This window comes from Empidonax traillii, unplaced genomic scaffold (assembly GCF_003031625.1).
Source record: "Empidonax traillii isolate 1590-97213 ecotype Southwest subspecies unplaced genomic scaffold, ASM303162v1 scaffold236:size2090792, whole genome shotgun sequence".
Classification (NCBI taxonomy): Eukaryota; Metazoa; Chordata; class Aves; order Passeriformes; family Tyrannidae; genus Empidonax; species Empidonax traillii.
The window spans coordinates 1,143,508-1,164,040 of record NW_020955429.1 but is presented as its reverse complement, the minus strand read 5'-3'; the positions used below and the strand labels follow the sequence as shown (position 1 = coordinate 1,164,040).

Sequence of the window (20,533 nt, the reverse complement as noted above, 5' to 3'; positions counted from 1 at the left end):
AAAAAAAAAAAAAAAAAAAAAAAAAAAAAAAAAAAAAAAAAAAAAAAAAAGGAAAAGTCTTCATTGTTCCTCCTGGCTAAACAGAGCCACTCTCACCAGCACGACCCTTCACAGGAAAGCAAATAATTACATATAAATAATACCATCACATTAAATACTTCAGAGAACTTATGGATCCCTTCTTTCTTGCAAGAAACCCATGCTGCCATTTCTCCAGTCAAATCATTATATGCTGTATTTAATCTACTTTACCATGCTGGCACAGAATACTTTCCGTGCTATGAGAACCTACAGGTCCACAAGTCACTGAAACAAGGATGCAAAATTGCAGCAAAGGTTCTGAGAGTCTTCTAACAGTATCTCAACTGATAATTACACTTGCCAGTTTCAAAGCAGAGCTTAAGTGCTTCACTAATTTAAGTGCTACAGTTTACTATCAATGTTTTCCAATGTAAAAGCAACGTGATGTTTCTAACAAGTGCAAGTAGTCCCATACTCGGTTTCCATCGGCGATCCAGCAGCAGAACTCCTCCCACGAGCACTGGCCTAAGAGGACACCAAACTGAATCCAAGAGAGTTACTGACAGCCCTCCCTGAGGATTGGCTTCCTCTGGAGACTTCAGAGAAATTGAGACTAATTAGCCCCACAAATGCTGAAGAAAACGTAGCTAACAGATACATTGCTAAGACCCACGTTCTCCCTTTCTCACCACAGCGGAGACTCTTACCAAGTGATAACATCTGAAGGACACATCCCAGGCACACTTGCATTGCCTCACCTTCATGAGGTGTTTCTGTGGAACTCTGTCCAGAACTGACTAGGATTCAGAGCAATTATTTAGGGATCTTGCAAAATCAGACGGAGTTTTGCAAGGACATAAATTCCACGGGTGAATTATCCACATGGAGAGGTACAATATGATGCACGGATCCTTCCTGGAGCAGCTGTTTTCGAAAGCTGAAAGGGGCTATAAATAGAGTGTCGCTTGATTGCCAGTTCAGATGTAACTAAAACATGGGGTAAATAGGAAACAGCAATCAGTTCTCAAATGTCTTCCTTCAATACAGAGTCACTCTCAATATTTCTGGTACTTTACGTCACAGCATATCACTATGATTTTATCCCACTGAATGTCTCACTATGCCATTACCATTCACACAGATACATCTTCTCTCCAACACACTGTGAGCTGCATTGGTAGTTATGGTTTTCATTTGATTTGGTGGCTGAAAAACAGCAGCAGACAATGAAGAGATACATAAACTTCTTAATTTTGTACTGGCATCCATAATGGCTTTGACAAATTTACCAAAAAAAAATCCCCCCCAAAAAAACAAAAAAAAAACACAAAAAATGCACATGGGTAGTGCCTCAAGTTTCCCAATACTATTTTTAAGCCACAATGAAATTCTTGACTTGCACTTGTTCTGTCAGCCAGACTGCTGAAACGTTCCAAAAAAAAAAAAAATAATAATAATAAAAAAAAAATAAATACGAAGAAACCTGCCTTCCCGTTCAGAGCAGGTCAGCAGTGACCAACAACTAGTGCTACCCATCCAAACAACAAAGCTCCTACATGGAACTGCTGAAGTCTGAAAGGGAAAAGAGCCACATAGACACTAAACTAAAGACAAAAAGGCACAACAACCAGCCTGTTGTCTGGTTAATCTGCACACAAGCAACTACACCTGACTAGTGGGTTTATTAAGGCCATAAACACCATTTTGGATAAAAGTGCAGTGGCTCCACAAGACAAGCATACCATGTACCAACCCCTTCATTAAAAGTAGGAATCGGTAAGGACTCAGCATCTCCTGCCACCACCAACACGAATCTCAACGTAATTCAGAGGGAATGCTCTCCCAGGCCCTATTTTCTCAAGGCAATAAAGCTACTGAAGTTGTTTAGGTTAAATGAAAAACAGTAAATATGAGACCTTAACCTTAAGCCACCAGAGGGATTTTGTTCTTAGCTAAAGTTACGTACGTTTTACTGGAGAAGCATCCAGAAAAGAGATCTTAGTAAATCTTGGAGAATGATTTCAACTGATCAAATCTTAATACTTCAGCTATCAGAGACGCAATCATGCAAGAGCAAAAGAAAAATAAACAAACAAACAAAAACCACACAAACCCTCCAGAAACAACAACAACAAAAAAACCCAAAATCATAAAGGTCTTACAGTGCTTCCTCAGAATCTGCACACTACAGTCCTAATTTTAACACTGAGCTTTTCTGCTCTGAGCTTTTCTGCTCTGACTGGAGCAGGAAAAAACAAACAAACCAACCAACCCAAAACAAAACAAAAAAAGAAACAAAACCCCAACCCCCCAGAAACTCCAAATCAAGTCAGAAGGATTGATCACTAAAACTTAGGACAATCCTGTGCTACGATTTGGCCAAAAACAGCTGTCAAGACAACAACAAAAATCAAAAGCAAGTTAGACCATTAGGGTTTTTTTTTAATTTTAGGACCTCAAAAATGCTTTCTAAGGGACTTCTGTGCATGTGGGTTCTATACACACACACACACCCCTCGCTGGTGTGGAAACCAGCCAGCAATGACCTTGATTTCCTTCGGTGAATTTCTGACTGCTAAGGGACCACGGGCAGAAAACTACCGAGTTAGGCTCGGTAATGTGATATCCCACCTTAAATTCCATCAGGAAACAAGAGGAAAACCAATACTGACCACGATCAGAAACGCCTGGGAGGCACAAGAAGATACACGTTTTACAGCGCTGTAAATCAGCTCCATCTCGAGCACTCGGAGGTTTCGACTCAAAGGCAGGAATTGCTTTGGCACTCAAGCACAAAAGAACCACCCATTTTCCCTGGAGAGCTACCCCCTCCCTCCCCAAAAACCCACGGTGGCACTACGATGGATCCACACCTCCAAAACCACAGGAATAAATATTGTGGAGTTGGGTTTTTTTTAATATTTTTGGTAACGTTTCGCATGAAACCTGCGCCATCACAAAGACCACACCGATAGTTCCTTCTACACCACAGGAATGTTCCCGCGGCCTCGCGAACAGAAAGTAGCGCTGGGTTTAACTTCCAAAGTGGAAATAACCTGGACAGGGCGTGGGAGCGAGGGCAGCGCGGGACTGGAGAGCCGGGGACACAAATCCCGGCTGGATCGGGCGATACCGGGCGCGTCCCGGCTCCCGAACCCCCGGGAGCACCCCGGGATCGCCCGCGCCATTATCCCACGGGCGTTCACGCGCTTTGTTCCCGGCAAACCCGGACCCTGCCCGGCCTCCGGGGATGATTCCGGGGCTATTCCAAACCGCCGCCGCCGCCCAACTTCCCGGCTGGGATCCCCGCGTGCAACAGTTCCTTCGGGAAGCGGAGGGACCGCCGGGTCCTGGGGCACCGCCGGGGGTTGGGGTGGGGGGCAGAGGTCCCGGAGCACCCTCAGGGTGTGATGGGATGGGTCGAGGGGAATGTTGGTGGGTGTCCAAGGAAACTTGGGAGCTGCGGGACAGAGCGACCGAGGGGCGGAGCCGGGAAGGGCTCCTGGTCCCTTCCTCACTTTCGCGGGTCGCCAGGAAGGGCTCCCACCCCCCGTCCCGCCCGCCCTTACCGAGGTAGTGCCTCCGTAGCAATCCGGGCTCCTCCAGCCCCAGGCTCCGCTTCTGCACGTCCCAGAGCAGGTGTGGGCAGCGCCCACGGGACATGGCCCCGCGCTGTGTCGGGGGCAGCGGGGCGGTGATGGATCGGGATGGGGGTCGGGATAGGGGTCGGGCCGATGGAGCGCCGGGATGGGCCGGCGCGTGCGATCACCATGGGAACGGCCGAGCGGGCCCCGCGCGCGCCCCGCGCCCGCCGCGCGCCCCGCCGCCGACAGCGAGCCGGGGGCGGGGCCGGCAGCGGGACACACCGGCCGGGCACGTGATGGAACACGCCTACGGGGGGGGAGCGAGGGAGCCGGGACTGACGCGCGTCTCGCGCGAGATGGTGACGTCATCCACCCCAGAGTAAGGGCAGGTGTGGGCGTGGCCGGTCGCCGAACCTACTCTCTGGAGTCAAACCGTTGGGAAGCCGCAAGGCCGCCATCTTGGATTTGGGCTTATTAGGTTTCCGCCGCTCCGTCCATCTTGAGTAGGGGAGTGAAGCCTCCCCGCCGGCAGCCATCTTGAAGCTGGGCGTCCCTGCCAGATTTCCTCAGGGGGCGGGGCCAGCCCGTTCAGCCAATCGTGCCCCTCCTCGCCCCGCCCTCTTCGGGGACAGCCAATCAGCGCGCGAGGCCGACGGGGGCGCGGCCGGAGGGTGCGGAACGCGTAGTCGGTCCCTGCTCGCCTTGTGGTTCCGTCTGGTCGGCCCCGCTCGGTCCCCGCTCGCCCCACTCGTCCCGCCATGGCCGCCGCCGTCGCGGGGCTCCGCGCCTCCTACCACCGCTTGCTTGACCGCATCGAGCTCATGCTGCCGCCGCGGTTCCGGCCCTTCTACAACCACCCGGCGGGTAACGCGCGGGGGGTCACCTTGGGCGGGGGGCGGGAGCGGGGACGCGGTGACGCGAGTGCGGTGGCTCCGCTCCTTAACGGATGTGTCTGGGAAGAGGAAATACAAAAAGGCAGGAGCCACACGGGTGGTCCCAGTCGGGTGTCGGTGTCACGGCGCTCGCGGGGAGCGGCGGCGCTGCCAGAGCCCTTCCAGGGCATACGATGCTTCCAAAGGAGACTGGAGGCCCCGGCAGCCGAGTGGATGTGCTGCGGAGATAGAATAGAACATAGAATCGTGGAATCACGGCATGGTTCGGGTGGGAAGGAACGTTAAAGATCATCTCGTTCCAACTTCCCTACCAAGGGCAGGGCCACCTCACACCAGACCAGAGTGCTCAGAGCCCCATCCAGTCTGGCCTTGGATACTTCCAGGGACGGGGAAGAGCGCTGACAGGCTTGCTGTGGGTAAGGAATTTCCGTGGAACGAGCTTCCCTCACCTGACCTACGCGTTGTCTTTGCATGAGCAAACACGGGAGGTTGTGTTATTAGGGAGAAACCTCTTGTAAAATGATCTCCTTCGGTGCCATTTACATGGTGTTTGTCGTGTAAACAAACTGTGTCGGGCAGTTAAAAGCAGTGCTCGATAAAATCCTGGAATTCCATAGGCTGCTGTTCCCACTGTTTTGTGTCAGTGGGATAGGCATCCTTGACTCTTCACCCACCTGGAATATGCACTGTGAAAATAGACTTTGGCTTTCAGTCTGTCCTCTTGCAATGGTTCTTTCTTGGAAGGAAAATTGTTTCTCTACAGAAATCACAGAGTGAAAAAACTGCAGTTCTCAAAATGTTTGGTTTGTACTAAATTCACTTAATGTATTTTTATATATGAAGAGCCAATATATCCCACACTTCCATTATAAAGGTGCTGGAAACACATTCAATCTGTGAGAAAAGCAGCTTCCAGCTGCTTTTATTGGATACAAGGCATAGAAAGCACGGGGAATATCTGTGTTCCTTATTCACCAGAACTGCCCATGGGCCACTTTTGTTCACCACCATAATGTTGTAATTAATAAATCCTTTTTTATGGACTCTTTATGTGTATGTGTATATATATATACACACATACACACATACCTATCTGCATGAGAAAAGTCCTAAGCAGGTACTGAAACTGAATCTTTGCCACTTCTGGTTCAGCTCTGAACATCTTGAAGGTTCAAGATGTGTCTGTGAGAAAGTTATGCAATAGATATCACTCTGGCTGAAAAAAAGAAAAAAAAAAGTAGGTTAAAAATGAAAGGCTGGCATTTTATCTCTGGTGATATCCCAATTTCTAGTCTAATTTAGGAATATAAATGTCATTGTTGTGAAATTATGAATCACTTGTGAGGGGTGAAGAATGTGCTTTCTTCTTTCCTGGCACAAAGAAAGCTTCCAGTGAGATAATTGATGCCTGGTCTGAAAATCTGTTTCTTTGGCTGGCATTGCTGGAGGACAGTGTAGGGCCTGGCACACCAACTCCCCAGGTTGCCATGGGAAAGCCTGGGCTCAGCTTGTCCTCCCTCCCCTTTGGCCTTTTTGGTTCACTTTGTCTGATTAAACCAAACTTTGAAGCATAAAGACTTCTTGCATTTAATAGAAGTCATAAATCCTATAAACTGGTCACACACGTGATAGCCAAGTGAGCCTCTGCTATTCCCCCTGCTCTGATGCGCTGCTGTCAAATTCCTCCTTGAGAAATTCTGGATATGGGGATCAGGGAAGAGCTCTCCCTGGCTGGGTGCTTGCTGGAGTGCTTCAAGGAGAAGTGTTCTACTGGAGGCATTTGACAGTATTCCCTAATTACAGCTTGGATTGGTGCCTTTCCTTTGCACCTTCTACCATTGTTCCTTACTTTTTTAGTCAGCAGTTTTAAATGGTCGAGTTATTTATCTATTATTAATAAAAATTAACATCAGTCTTCTTGAAAACTTTAATGGCCATTTAATAATTTATACTTACCCCACATTCTCTAGTACTCCAAATCTGAATTTGTCTTTTAGAATAAATTAAATTATTAAAGCCACTTACATAGAGCCTCTGTAAGACTGATTTGTAACTAGCTGTATTGCAGCCCGATGCTGCCACACTGAGTAGCTGCCTAAGAGAACAGCACCTGAAGTTTGCATCTTTAAAGGATGATACTGTATTTATTCAGCAATATTAGATAAAAAGTAGTTATTAACTGCAGGGTGAAGCTTGATCACAAGCACTGTGGGTTAAAGAGGGCTTTATACAAAGCTGCCAGGCCAGTTTTTGTTGCTTTCTGCCCTGCCCTTTTGAGTTGACGGAGCAGTTGACATTTGTAACAGTCTCACCCCCCAGAATTATGAGTTGCTTCACAGGTGCCTGCTGTAGAAACCCATGGGTCAAATTTTCCTCAAGTCACCATTTTAAACTTGAGGGTGCTTAAAACAGGGAGCACAAATAGTTGCTGCAAGGTCTTTTTAAGGCTGAATTGTTAGTGAAAAAGTAGCTCACCTAAAAGCAATCAAAGTCCTGGTGGTTATTCATATGTAACACGTTACATCTGTTACATGTTACAGTGAAAACTTGGCTTCATCTTGGATGTTACTGGAGTGCTGAACCGTGGCACACTGCGACCTAAACACCATGTTCTGATGGAATTGGAACCAGTGCCCTGACTGTCTCCCAGTGCTTTTGGCCGTGGAGCAGTAGTCTTGGATTAATGATTTCTGGCATGGTTGTAGCTGTGACTTCACAGTGCTTTGTTTTAACCAACTAGTTGCCACTTTAGCACCACTGTAAGATACATGTATTTCTAAGAGAGCTGTTTTTCCCCCAGACCCCATTCCATTGATTTTTCTCCCTTCCTCCTGGAGAGTTTTTCCTCTTCCTCCATAATCCTTCTTTGCCTCCTGGTAGATTCCCGGGTTTGAAGCATTGTTTCTGACAGGAAGACAAGGCTATTGAGAGGTGCAGGTTAGAAAACACTCTCCTTGTGACATTTACTGCTGCTTCTATTTGTGATTTGTGCTCTCACTTGAACAATCTGATGCCTGTAGCCTGAAGAGGTGGTCTGTGATTTGGGAAAAGAAGGAGGGACTGGCTTGTTACAATCTTAGTAATAAAATATTTTTGAGTTTTAGTTTACAATATTCAGTTTGCAAAGAACTGCAAACTATTTCTGTTAGTCCAGCTGTAAAGTAAGTTTTAATCATTCTTTGGAATCTGTATTCACTATTCCTAGGCCTTATCCCAACTCTTTTCACTCATAAATCAACTTTGCCTGCTCTGGTGTCCTCAGTTGCTGAAAAATGGACATACAAAATCCTACTTGCAGAAGTGTGTGGGCTGATTACACAACTGAAAGTTGATGCACTGAGTTGATGAACTATGAATATAAGGTGCTAGAGATTCTCCAGTGGTAGAAACTGTGCTAATACACACGCAATTCATTATTTTAAAAACCCCCAAAACAACCCAAACTTACTGTGGGTATTAAAATAGCTACATCTCACTTAACTTCTTTTCTGTTTCCTCCCCCACTCCCTCAGGTCCCAAGACAGTGTTTTTCTGGGCACCTGTTATGAAATGGGTAAGTATGAGATCCCAGCTGGTGTCTGGCTGTCAGTCAGCAGCAATCCATTGAGCAAACAGTAGTTTCCTAGCAGATATCTGAGCCTACTGAAAGATTTAACACTGAGGCTCTAATTTTTAATATAGGTGGAGGAACAAAATTAACCTTGATAACACAGAGCACAACATACAGGGAGAAAATGCTTGAGGGAAAAATTGCACTTTTCACTTTGAGTTTCACAGAAGCTTTCTCTTGTGAAACACTAACTCCAGGTAGGCATGAGCTGGCACAATGCAAGACTTCTAAAGCATGTATTTCTTCGGAGATTGAGGAATTTGAAGAGTATCTTAGGGAAGCTAAATTCCTAGGCCTCTTAGCTTGAAGGTAGGTTAAAGCATGTCAGAGTGCAAGGTAGTCTTGAGAAAACAGAAGAAAAAGGCAGCTGCCTTTTTGGCTGTAAGTAGCTCTCTGCCTCCTGTGAGGTTCTGCTTCCCACTTCGCTACATCTCTGGGCTCTGTTTGTGCCCAGGTGAAGTATTTGCCTCCTCCTAATTCACTGTACTCCTCCTAGCTGTTGTATTGGTACAGATAGAACAACCAACCTCTAAGCCCACAAAGCTGTTTGATCTCCTTGTTTGATAACTGGCAAGGATGTCACCTGCTCTTGCTATTGCCAGCTGGTTCCCCACTTTGCCATTGTGGACTCCAGCTTTTTATAGGCCACAGGCCTTGCATTATGGCCTAAGCTACAGCTTGGTTTTTTGTCAGTCTAGACTGGAGCTGCAGCAACCATGGTCAAACCCTCCCCTTCCTCAGAGGTTCTCCCTGAGCCTGAGCAGCAGGCTGATGTCAACTGCTGCTGTATCAAAAGAGCTGCTTTTCCTCTTGGGAACATGCAGAAGTGCTTCTCTAAGCTCACAGTGGGTGTCTCCACTGAGAAGTTAAAAAGACTTTCCCCCTGGATGGCCAAGGCACATTCACTGCAGATACTCAAGGGTGTTAAAAGTCCATCCCTCCCATGGCACCAGTCCCATAAGTGATGCAGCACACAGGAGTCTCTTCCCTTGAAAACTGGTTTCTTGGCTGGAGCAATGAAGTCCTTAGGGGCAGTCAGGGAATTTAAAGCGTTAGGACTCACTTATTTTGTGGGATTTTGGTTTTGGGGGTATTTCTAAGGATTTTTTTGTGAACTCCTCAACATGACTATGAAATCGTATGTCCAGTAGAGGGCAATAACACAACAAGCAAATCAAGCAGTGTGTTTGCTACTAATGTGGTCAAGTAGGTCTGCCAAGCTATTCCTCAGTTCACCTGGAAGTTTTCTGCTTTTACTGAAATTATATTTTAAAAGAAGCACTTTTATCCCCTTTAAATGAAGCTGAGTGAAGACTATATGGTGTCACACCTATATCTTTACCAGCAATATCTTAGCCTGATGTGCAGGAAGAAGGGCCTTATTTAAATAAGCATCTACTTGTTGCTTACAACAAAAAAATAGGTTTGGTTAAGAAAGCAGCTGTGCTAAAATTAACCTTGTTCTTGAATTAATACAAAATTGCCAATGCCTGGGATTTTATTGCCAGCCAGTTGAAACCCCCATAACTGTGTCCTTATCCCTACCATAAGGGACTGGAAGTGGGTGGTATCTCCAAAAGTCTAGTTGCTTATACAGTGCATCCCATCTCCTGCATAATGCACGTAGCTGTGAAGCAACTTCCCGTGTAAATCCCTTGATCTGTTACAGGAGGTCCTGGACTGGTGCTCACTGAATTTCTCTTCACAGGGTTTGGTATGTGCTGGACTGGCTGACATGGCCAGACCAGCAGAAAAGCTCAGCACAGCACAGTCTGCGGTACTAATGGCCACAGGTAAAGCCACAGTTACTCCACGTTTTTACCATCTCTGAACCTGAATATACTCCTTTCCAAATCCTCCATCAGAACTAATCTACTTCTGTAGAAAGGCTTTAACTATAACCTGCCACTCTCACTATTGCTGTTGGATGATAGTTCTGGGACAGCTGTATACTTTTTATCAAACCTGTAAGTGTTCTGTAATCATATAACAGTTTTCTACATGTCTCTTAATTTGGAATTGCCCAGACCACGTTGCTAAGAGTTAAGACATGAGTTTCATCTCTTAAGTTACCATGAGACCACTCATTCCAGTAAGTGACTTCTTTTGCTTCAGATCAAGTAATTTTGAAATCAGGCCAGGATATAGTGACTTCTTTAAAACAGATATTAGGGATTAAAAAATGGTAGAATATGTAACTGTAAAGAATCTGCAAGTGTTACAAGGAATTGGAAGCAGTGGTACATGGACTACTACACTGCTGTCTGCCAAGAATGTTCACACTGGCAGAAGCAATAGTCTGTAATCACAGAATCATTTAGGTTGGAAAAGACCTCTTAGAATCATAGAATCCAACCAATAACCCAGCACTGCCAAGCTCACCACTAAACCATGTCCCTAAATGACACATCTACACATCTTATGACTCCACCACTTCCCTGGAGAGCCTGTTTTGATGCTGATAACCCTTTCAGTGAAGATGTTTTTTCCTAATATCCAATTTAAATCTCATCAGTGCAACTTGAGGCCATTTCTTCTCATCCTGTCTGTCACTTGTTCCCTGGGAGCAGAGCCTGACCCCCACCTGGCTACAACCGCCTTTCAGGGAGTTGGAGAGGGTGATAAGGTCCCCCCGAGCCTCCTTTTCTCCAGGTTAAACTCCCCAAGCTGGATATACTACAGCAAAATACTACCCTGCAACTGTGCTGGAGAATTAAGGTCTAGACTTCTGTAGAGTGCAGAGATTTTTGTCTGATATTCAGACTATGATTGACCTTACTGTCTAGTTACTTTGGGAAAATGTAGTACATACCTGTAGCCATCCCAGTGGCACTTGCTGTACTTTTCACTGAGAAATAGGTAGTTATAAAAAAAAGCAGTTGTTTAACATGAAGTCGTAAAACTTATCCACTTAAACTGGCCCATGTATCAGTCTCCAAACTTCGAGAAATGTCCAAGTATTTCACTTTAAAGGCTTAACATCTTTAAACCTTCCATTTGATTCAACAGGCCTTATTTGGTCACGATACTCTCTAGTTATTATTCCTAAAAACTGGAGTCTGTTTGCTGTGAACTTCTTTGTTGGCTGCGCTGGAGGCTCTCAGCTCTTCCGGATATGGAGGTAGGTGTTAAGAAGGGTTTCTCCACATTCTCTAACTAAGCATTCAAACCACCACTTCTTAACCAGGAACTCATAAATGCTGCCAGCCTCAATGTCAGTGCATCAGGCAAGAGAAACTGAATTATTAATTAAACACTGCAGAACTTTTTTTTGCTATGTTGTTACTTTTCCAGTCAAGTTGGGGTGAAGATTTAAATATTTTAGTCCAACTAGAACACGTTTTAAGGAATGCTCCATGTAAGCTGCAGTTTCCAGGTCTAAGGCATTTAAAAGCTGTGGGTCTGACTGACAAACAGCCAAGACTTTGTCCTCATAAGCTCTGCACTTCGATCAACTTTCAGCATTGAATCTTGTCAGTTCCAGCTGGATCAAAGGATTCTTAAGCAGAGCAGCACTTTTTAATTTTTTTTAACTGTTATTATTTCGTGAGGGAAACTTTGAAATTTTCTGGCTTCAGTACTAGCCAGGAATGTACAAAACTTAGCTACTTTGGAATTTTTATATGAATTAAGCTATCCTATGCTGAGTTTCCGCCCTCAAGCCCTGTAATTTTAAACCTCCTCTGCTGAACAGACTGTTAGGAAGACTTTGTAACTGTTATTGTAACTATTCTATTCTTAGCCTGTGCTCTTTTATTTTTTTTTCCTATAGGTATAATCAGGAGCTAAAAGCAAAACAGCAAGAGCAGCTGCAGTGAAGAGATGCTTAACCCAACAAGTCAAATCTAACAACGCACAAACCCATCCCCATGGGACCCAGCTTCACTAATTTTAATGTGCTTTTCCTCAGAGAAAATCAGAAGAGGAAATTTAAATGCCTAGAGAGCAAACGTTTTCTAAGTGCGAATAACAAAAGTATCACCATACATTTAAATAAAGGGTGACGTTTTAAATCGAAGCAAAATTGTGTGTTTTTATTGTCTCTTTAAAGACACTGACTCTGGACTCTGCCTGGAATGAGTTGCTGGGTCTCACCTTATCTGACTCCAGGAGTTACACAGAACTGGTGACAGCCAGAGCCTCAGACTGAAGTGATCTTTTCCTGTCACAGTCAGACCTAGGCAGGGGTTTACCACACTTTCAGAAACCAACAGCAGCATTCGCATTTCATTCCCTGCTGCTCTTCCCTGGTAGTGTAAGGACATTCTTTTCATCTTCAGTTATGTGCATCTTCAGTTGTTTCCCAGCCACCACTGTCTCTATCAAAAGGAGAACAAACTAGTGTGTGCCACTGGTGTTTTAGCTTTTGTCATCCTTTATAACTTGAGGCAGAAGAGCATTGCATTGAAGTACCAGAGCTCAGGAATTTGTATCCAGGGGAAAAGATAATTGAGACCAGGTAGCTTCTTCAGGATTGAGCTTCCATGAAAATGAAGGCCTTAAAATCTTGGGAGTTTTGCAAAGTCCTGTTTTGTCTTTCTCCACCCCTACTTTCCACTAGTCTCATTTGAGTTATCACTCCAGCATGGCAAGGGTGGAAAGGAACTGCACCTTGCTATGGCACCCATGTCCCCTCCTTTTTCGCCCTTTGTACAATGTTATATTGTCTTGCGCAAAGTATCTGTGCAGGACACTCCAAGGAAAGCATTTTCCATTCTTTCAAGGCATACACCTGATACTCTGTCAGCTCCCCTCTTTCAAAGGCTGTCCTGTGGTGAAGCCAGTTGGGTTTTGCTACAGTTCCACTAGCATTCCTTGGCTCTTCCAGCAGTAACACGGGGTGTCATTTCCAAGGGTGAGCTCTCCAGCTGGGTTGTTGCTGAGCGGACACAAACTGCAGTGACTGGAGAACATTGCCAGAGACAGAGGTGTTGTATTTCAGTCCCCCTCCCTTCCCAATCCTCAACCAGGTAAAATTCATCCAGCAAACCAGTAATGGGAAAAAAAAAGTGTATTAAAATATTCACAAGATTACAATACAAAACATGAAAGTCCATTCAAGAAAAAATATCCAAGATAACTGTTTCCAGATGAGTCTGTAAAAGCAAAAGCACTAACAATTGGTACACTGGCTCTTCAAGTAATCAGGCCATGCAATGCATATCTTGCTCCCTCACACAGATTATACACCTGTCTTACAGGTGTTTGTTTTCTTGCACACCTCCAGGACAGAGGTTTACAAAAGGCAAGTACCCATGTACTCTGTGTTCAATTACATTTACCACATAAGAACAGCTGGCATTGCAGGGAGACAGAAGACATTGCACAGCACACTGATCTCCAAAGGCATGGAACTTAGATTTTTAGAGTGCAAAAATAGCTGTAAATGAAAAGGCTTCTTAGCTTTAGGGCAGTGAAGAGAAGGGAAAGAAAAGCCTCAAGAAGAGTATAATTGCTGAGCAGAGTTAATATGATTTTGTAGTGTCCCATATAAAAATGTCACCTAAATACTAGCACTGCAGGGGTATGGCCACAACCCAGAAGTCTTATCCACCTTCTCCACTTCGGTGATTTAAAAGAGGAAATATTTCCATCACCTACTATACAGTAAGAGCATTTGAGGTCATAGGCAGATACATTAGTAATGCAAAATTCCAAGACAAGATTTCAATACAGAGTGAAGGTGTTTTGGTGACAAATCAATCAGTCTGTGCCTGACCTCAGTGAATCCACTCTAAGGCGATGCAGCTCCTCAGTTGCACATACATGTTTACTGCAGCTGCAGATGATTACCCAAACAGTTCTCACAGGTTTAAAACGTTTAAAAACCTAATTGCAGTTCTTCTAGTCACAAACTGAAATAACTAAAGCTTTGAGAGAAAACAAAACCCTGCAGGTCTCTGGTTATAAATGACACATCAGACAAGGAGTTACAGGGACGTACTTGCCACCCTGTGATCGCTCTTAATGTCACCTCGTGACCACGGTGACCATCTTCCCCACAGAACAACTGCTGAAGTCAGAAGGGGCAGTGGAAATCTGATGTGCTGAGCACAGCTACCAAATTACTTACATTGATACCTTATAATTATTTGTAATCTTTCTCCTGAAATTCATTTATGGTAATCAAAAATAAGATTTCAGATTGATCCCAGTTTTGTTTACATGATGAATAAAAGAAAATTCATTGCAAGTCTTTTCCATCATACAGACCTTCCCCACTATGCAGGAGCAATGAGCCACCTAACAGTTTCTTTCCTTGAGGCTGCTGCCTCAAGAGAGGCACCTACTCCTCTGCTGGGCTGCTGCAAGCTTGGCATGCAGCACTTCTTTTTAAAATAGATGGTCCTAAAAAGAGCTGGCAGCAGTCCTACAACAGAACAAGGGCAATGCCCTTCGTGTTCCTCAAAGTTCAAGCTGTTCTTTTCCACCTGCAAGGAGCAGCATTAGAGAATTAAGAGAACAGCAGCAGAGCAGAGATAAATTTTTGGTCACCACAACATCAGGATATGATGACCTTGTTTGACTTTAACCTCTGCTTGCTCTACCCATCAAGGGAGCAGAAGTCCTCTGTCTCCTGTGACTTTGCTAAGTAAGCCAACTCACCATCAGCACAGGTTATCGTATCATTAAACAAGATAAGATAACCGGACAGACAGAAAGTTCACAAGTGTTATCTCACAATGCCTGAAGTCCTTTTGACTTCAGTCTGTTACTTAATAGCTACATCGTTCACTTTTCCCTGACAAAAAAAAAAAAAAATTGAACAGCCCTACCACTGGAGAGGGATTCAGACTGATTTCTGCCATTCCTGGGGGAAGATATTTTTGTTTCTTTCTAAAAAGATGTTCAGTGTTTTTTAAAAATACTTCAAAGCTCATCCTGCCCTCATAAAGAGGACCCAAGGAGCCTTAGAAAGAGCCTCCTCAGTCTAGGAAATATCCGTGTACCTGTAGCCAGACAAAAGCCATGCAAGGAGGCATCTCCTTACGTCAGTCAGCATCAGCCAGATCAGTGTTTCTCCTAAAGTCAGCACCAGATCAGCACGTCTCCTAAAGTTAGCACCAGATTAGTATGTTTCCTGAAGTTAGCACCACATCAGAATTGTGCTCAGATTCTCCAGTATATTCCAACAGGAAAAGAAACAAACAGTAGTAGCAGATTTCAGAGGCAAGGCCAGCCCCATCTTCTCATAGCAGCAAGTTTTTGATCACTACATTCATCACAATTCTCCCTCTTACTCGAAAATACTTCCTTGGGGAGAAAGTTGGTGATGCACAGAGATGAACATAGGCAGATCAAAATCAAGGTTCTCCATCAACCACATCAAAAGCATTAGTTTATTATTAAGTGTAAAACAAATGTTGGGAAGTAACAGCTGGTTAGATAAGGAAAGCAGCAGCAGCAGGATTCATTCTGCTCCTAATCACAGAACCACAGCATATGCTGAGTTGGAAGGGATCCATCAGGACCATCAAGTTCAATTCCTGGTCCTGCACGGGATCATCCCCAAGAGCCACGTGCCTGATAGTGCTGTCCAAATGCTTCTCGAACTCTGTCGGGCTTGGTGCTGTGACCACTTCTCTGGGGAGCCTGTTCCAGTGCCTGACCTCCCTCCAGGTGAAGAACCTTTCTCTAATATCCAACCTAAACCTCCCCCAACTCAGCTTCATGCCCTTTCCTCAAGTCCTGTCACTGGTCACGAGAATGAAGAGATCAGTTCCCACCCCTCCTTTTCCCCTCCCAAGCAAGTTGTAACTGCAGTGAGGTCTCCCCTCAGTCTCCTGTGCGCCCTCAGCTGCTGCTCACATGGCTTCCCCTCCAGACCCTTCACCATCCTTGTTGCCCTCCTCTGGATGCCCTCTAATGGCTTAATATCTTATATTGTGACATTGAAAGCTGCCCCAATATTGCAGGTGAGGCTGCCCCAGGTCAGAGCAGAGCAGGACAATCCCCTCCCTGGCCTGGCTGGCGAGGCTGGACCTGATGCCCCCCAGGACAAGGATGTCCCTCCTGGCTGCCAGGGCACTGTTGACTCACGGCCAACCAGCCACCAACCAGGACCCCCAGGGCCCTTTCCTGACACTGCTTTCCAGCATCTCATTCGCCAGTCTGTCCATACATCCAGGGTTGCCCCATCCCAGGTGCAGAATCCAGCACTTGAGGAGATCATATAGAATCACAGAAGCACAGAATGGTTTGGGTTGGAAGGAACCTTAAAGACCATCTTGTTTCAACACCCCTGCCTTGGGCAGGGACACCTTCCACCGGACCAGGTTACTCAGAGCTCTATCCAACCTGACCTTAAACAAACCCAGGGATCGGGCATCCACAACTTCTCTGGGAAACCAGTGCCAGGGCCTCATCACCTTCTGAGTAAAGAATTTGCTGGCTACAGTCACCACTGTGAGTACTGCAGCATCCAAGAACAGTGGACAGGCACACATTAGATACTGGCTTGTATCAACAGACGGAAGCTTGAGTTGACAAACTGCCCCTGAGTGCATCTGGGACAAGTAGGTCCCACTCCATCAGCTTTCAGCACTGGGAAGAAGCATCATAACCCCTCATGTGGAGTCTTGCTAAAACCCCTCTTTAATCCACAAAGTGGAAAATTAGATTTAAAGGCCTTCTGTGGAGAAGAAATTTGTTCATTTTACATCTGTATGCATTACTGACAAAAATAAAATGCTACATAATTTTCAGAGCTGCAATGGTGAGTGAGCCACAGCACAGTGCCTCAGCTCCCAACCGGACTTGGTAAACACCTGAAAACTCATACCTGAAAAACTTCTTTTAAAACTGAAACATGCCCTTTCTTTGATACCAGCCAAGTCCTGGAACGAGGGTTACACAAATTCAGATATTGCAGGATTAGGAACTGACACCTAGCAGACTAAATTAATCCATGGTTTCCTTTTGTGCCTCAGTTTTAAGAAGCTGGTTCTGGCTTTGAGGACAATGTCTTAAAATCTAGCCAGTGCATGTATACAAAAATAAAGCTGTCAAATTTTAATAAAGGCAATTGTTGTCAGGAAACCTGTGAAGTCTGATCGTGATGAAAGAATATAGTGTTGGCATGCCCAACAACTTTGTTGAGGAAAAAAAACCCCACTGTATGAAAAACAGCTATTCAAGTTCCACTGTTATAATTAAATATTATCTAATGTGCTTCTGAAAGGGTCTTCCATGGGCCTGTAACTATTTCTTATGTACTTGGTGTTACATTAGGCTTGAGTTTGTTTGGAACAGATTGCCCAGAGTTGCTGTAGAGTTTCCACCCATGGAGATACTCAGAACTGGGCACAGTGCTGGGCAACCTGCTCTGGCTGACCCTGCTTGAGGAGCAGGGGTTGGACTAGATGATCTCCAGAGGTCCCTTCCAACCTCTACCATTCTGTGACTGATTCTGTGCAACAAGACAGAACTAGGAAATGGGTAAGAATCAGAGACAAGGCGCTATGACAGACCAAACTGAAAATCATTTGCTGCCACAGAAAAAGGCCAAACAACACCACATTAGGATGTATAAAACGGAAATCCTTCTACCATATGTTACTCCGAGAAGATCTCTGCTGGAATGCCACTTCTAGCTCCAAGCACCACATTTCAGGATACTGTGGATCATCAGAAGAAAGGTCCTCTCCGCAGAGATCCTTAACAATCTAGGAGGAGTTTAACTTAGAAATAAGAAGCTGGGGAACTATACTCAAGTAGTAGACTTGCAGAGATGAAGGAAATAAACTGCCCTTCTGCATCCTCTGTGAAAATACAGGTTACACAATAAAACACCCACATAAAAAAAAAAAAAAACAGAGAGCTCCAGATCTCCTCAAGAGGTCATTTAGCATCCACTACAGGTTTTTAAGAACAGATAAAGCACCTCTAAGGAGGTGAAAGCGGTATAATGGAGCCATGGGAGAGGTAAGGGAGTACTACAGCTTCCAGATCCCTTCGAGCCCTTTTTCACACTTACATGAAATGACACAGCTTTGAGGAAGAAACTTTTCACTGAAAAGTTCAACAGTCTGAGGTAACCACCTACAGCTACAGCTTCCTATGCCTTTAACTCACTATTTCCTTCGTTTTCACAAAATTCATTCATACCATTCCACAGAATTCATTAGATCAACACAATCCCTGCATCTTAAAGGACTAATCCTGAATAGCTGGGCTCATAAAGAAGTAAACAGTTCTGTGACCCATGTTACACAGGTCAGTTAGGCCTAAAGATTTCCTTCACTTACACTGCTAAGACATACATTTCTGACAGCTAGGAGTCACAATTTGGCTTACAAGACCAAGTGAGAGGGTCTAGTTTACATGAGAAGGTAGCTTTTACTGAGAATCTGACCAAAGAAAGATAAATACCCTGTATACATATGGAACTCAGTGGATATAAAGAAGATGTCATGTCTCCTTTATATTCATCTCAACAAAAGAAGGCCTTATAAGAAAAAAAAAAAAAATTCCAGGTCAATCTAGAATCAGGCATCTTCCAGTTTCTCCATTAATAATCAAGATAAAAATATTTTAAAATCGTGATGCGAGTTTTCACTTTCTCTCTCGTCACACATGATACAAAAAAGAATATTGGCAATTTATAAGCAAAATTCTTACCGCATTTCAACATGCAACATTGGTCTCACTTCTGTACGATTAAATAGACTATTTACACACAATACATATATATCTTTCCCTCTGTATGCACATGCATTGGTCCTAGCCTAGGCATCAAAGGCCACATGTGAGTTCTCTGGGTCAAATCTTGTTCAAGCAATTCCAGTCTGAGTGTGTGTTCTCCTTTAGACAGCTTAGGATCTCATCTCAGTTCTTCCGAATGTCAGCGTAGACCACAGACTCTGACTTGTTGATCTTGTCGCTGTGCTGTCCCCCGGAGTGATCTAACTGCGCGTAAATGACTGGGCCCTGGAGACACAACAAAGAGGCGTCATCAGGACTGCTCAGAACCGGCAGCACATCTGCAGTAGGATGAAAGCCAAAGCGAGACCACAGAGCTTTAATGTCTGCGAACAGCACTTGGAAGCAGGTGGAATGAACCCTCGCCTTTGAATGAGCTCTAGTCTGCCACCTTTCTGCTCCTGGGAGCAATGCCAAACAGCACCCTTTCCTCCCTCTGACATTTCTTCCTTCCCACAAAAAACAAAATCTAGAATCCTTTGCTCAGAGTAGCAGCAATTCTTACATGTTATGGAGTAAAGATTCGTGGCTTAGTCAGATGCATGTCAGATTTGTTATTGTTCAGGAGGAACTGTATGACAGGTTTAACCAGTCCACAGCAGAGGGTGCTTCCCTTCTGCCACTCATTTCCTGTAACTTCCAGCACTGCTGGACCACCTGGATAAAAGGGAGGGAACAAACCTGCAGCAACCCTGTGACACAAGTCACTGCCCAAAAAAGTGATGGGATCAAGACTTACACGGTGTAGTACAGAAAGTACTGAAATGCTGCAGCAGTATAGAACTCTTACCTGACTTCAGAGCCAGCCCAGGCTCTGCACAGCTCCACACACACCCTGGGCAGGCATGGCCACACACCTTTGTTACCTTTGCTGGGGTGCAGTGGGGGACATTACCAGCACTGTCCTTCAGCTAAGCAAACACGCCTGCACCTTCCCAAAACACCACGTCCTCCAGAAGCTCACAGGAGAGAAAACTGCAGCGACTGGAGACAGGACTGCAGCCTATATAGAACAGGTGCCCAACAAGACAGGTGGGACCTCTATGGCCAGGTCTGACCTGCAGCTCCCACACTGCACCCCCCCAGCTGACACAAGCTGTCGTGGTTTTGCCCACCAGCCCATGCCTGGGGCTGTGAATGGTTTCGTCCAGGTGGATTTCCGGACAAGCCAATTAAAACTCTCAGTAATGCCTTTGCTACTTACATATTTAAGAAAACAGAAGAGAAGGGGGTTACGCAGTTGAAATTAGGGGCAGCAGCCATGTAGAAGAGGCAGCAGGCCTGAGGAGGGCAAGGCCCCCTCCTCCCCCGGCTTGGGCCGGGGGCAGGTGTAGCACTGAAGTCCCCCTTCTCTCTTGTAAGAGAGTGAAGAAAAAAAACTTTAAAGAAGGACTGGCTGCTTGGACGAGAAACGCTGCAAAAGAATTCCAGCAAAGAGATAACAAAGTGTCCAAGGTCAAAGCTGGTAGCTGCAGGAGAGAGAAGAAAAGTGCGAAGGGGGGCTGGTTTCTCCCCGCTTTCGCTCTCTCCCTTCAGCAGGGAAAAGACTGAAAAATAAAACCCTGCTACCTGTGAAAATTTTTGGGGGTGAGGAGACCCCCAAGTTGCTCATGGAGGAGCCTACACTGGAATAAGTTGGTGCATGAGGAAACCAAGACTTCATGAGAGACCTGAGGTGAGGCAGAGTCCTGTTGAAGATTTTGTGACCCTAAGGGAAACCTATG

At 45.2% G+C, this 20,533-nt stretch overlaps 3 protein-coding genes across 13 annotated transcripts in view; 1 reads left to right on the top strand and 2 right to left on the bottom strand.

Annotated features, from left to right (window-relative positions):
* The window catches only part of DCAF6 (DDB1 and CUL4 associated factor 6), an 82,152-nt gene extending 78,430 nt beyond the window's left edge, over positions 1–3,722 (bottom strand). For all 7 annotated transcript variants that reach the window (XM_027888346.1, XM_027888347.1, XM_027888348.1 and 4 more), the window contains exon 1: positions 3,591–3,722. In XM_027888346.1, coding sequence (XP_027744147.1) covers positions 3,591–3,684 — 94 coding nt within the window. In that variant the 5' untranslated portion in view covers positions 3,685–3,722. The remainder of the gene's footprint in view (positions 1–3,590) is intronic.
* A 538-nt stretch (positions 3,723–4,260) lies between these two features.
* MPC2 (mitochondrial pyruvate carrier 2) lies at positions 4,261–12,132 on the top strand. Its single transcript, XM_027888359.1, has 5 exons — positions 4,261–4,469; positions 8,011–8,051; positions 9,817–9,901; positions 11,118–11,229; positions 11,881–12,132. Exons 1-5 carry the CDS (start codon positions 4,364–4,366, stop codon positions 11,924–11,926), a joined length of 390 nt encoding a protein of 129 aa, XP_027744160.1. The 5' UTR covers positions 4,261–4,363; the 3' UTR covers positions 11,927–12,132.
* A 4,262-nt stretch (positions 12,133–16,394) lies between these two features.
* MPZL1 (myelin protein zero like 1) overlaps positions 16,395–20,533 on the bottom strand; it is a 34,196-nt gene continuing 30,057 nt past the window's right edge. For 4 of the 5 annotated variants that reach the window (XM_027888354.1, XM_027888355.1, XM_027888357.1 and 1 more), the window contains exon 6: positions 16,395–19,037. In XM_027888354.1, the coding sequence (XP_027744155.1) occupies positions 18,936–19,037 (102 nt within the window). In that variant the 3' untranslated portion in view covers positions 16,395–18,935. The remainder of the gene's footprint in view (positions 19,038–20,533) is intronic. The other variant, XM_027888358.1, reaches the window with a different exon arrangement.

Bases quoted from the DNA above. Each gene is read 5' to 3' on its own strand.
- MPC2 (XM_027888359.1), top strand. From the start codon at position 4,364: ATGGCCGCCGCCGTCGCGGGGCTCCGCGCCTCCTACCACCGCTTGCTT. The intron at 8,052-9,816 runs GTAAGTATGAGA...TTCTCTTCACAG, and splicing joins GGGCACCTGTTATGAAATGG to GGTTTGGTATGTGCTGGACT. The intron at 11,230-11,880 runs GTAGGTGTTAAG...TTTTTCCTATAG, and splicing joins CAGCTCTTCCGGATATGGAG to GTATAATCAGGAGCTAAAAG.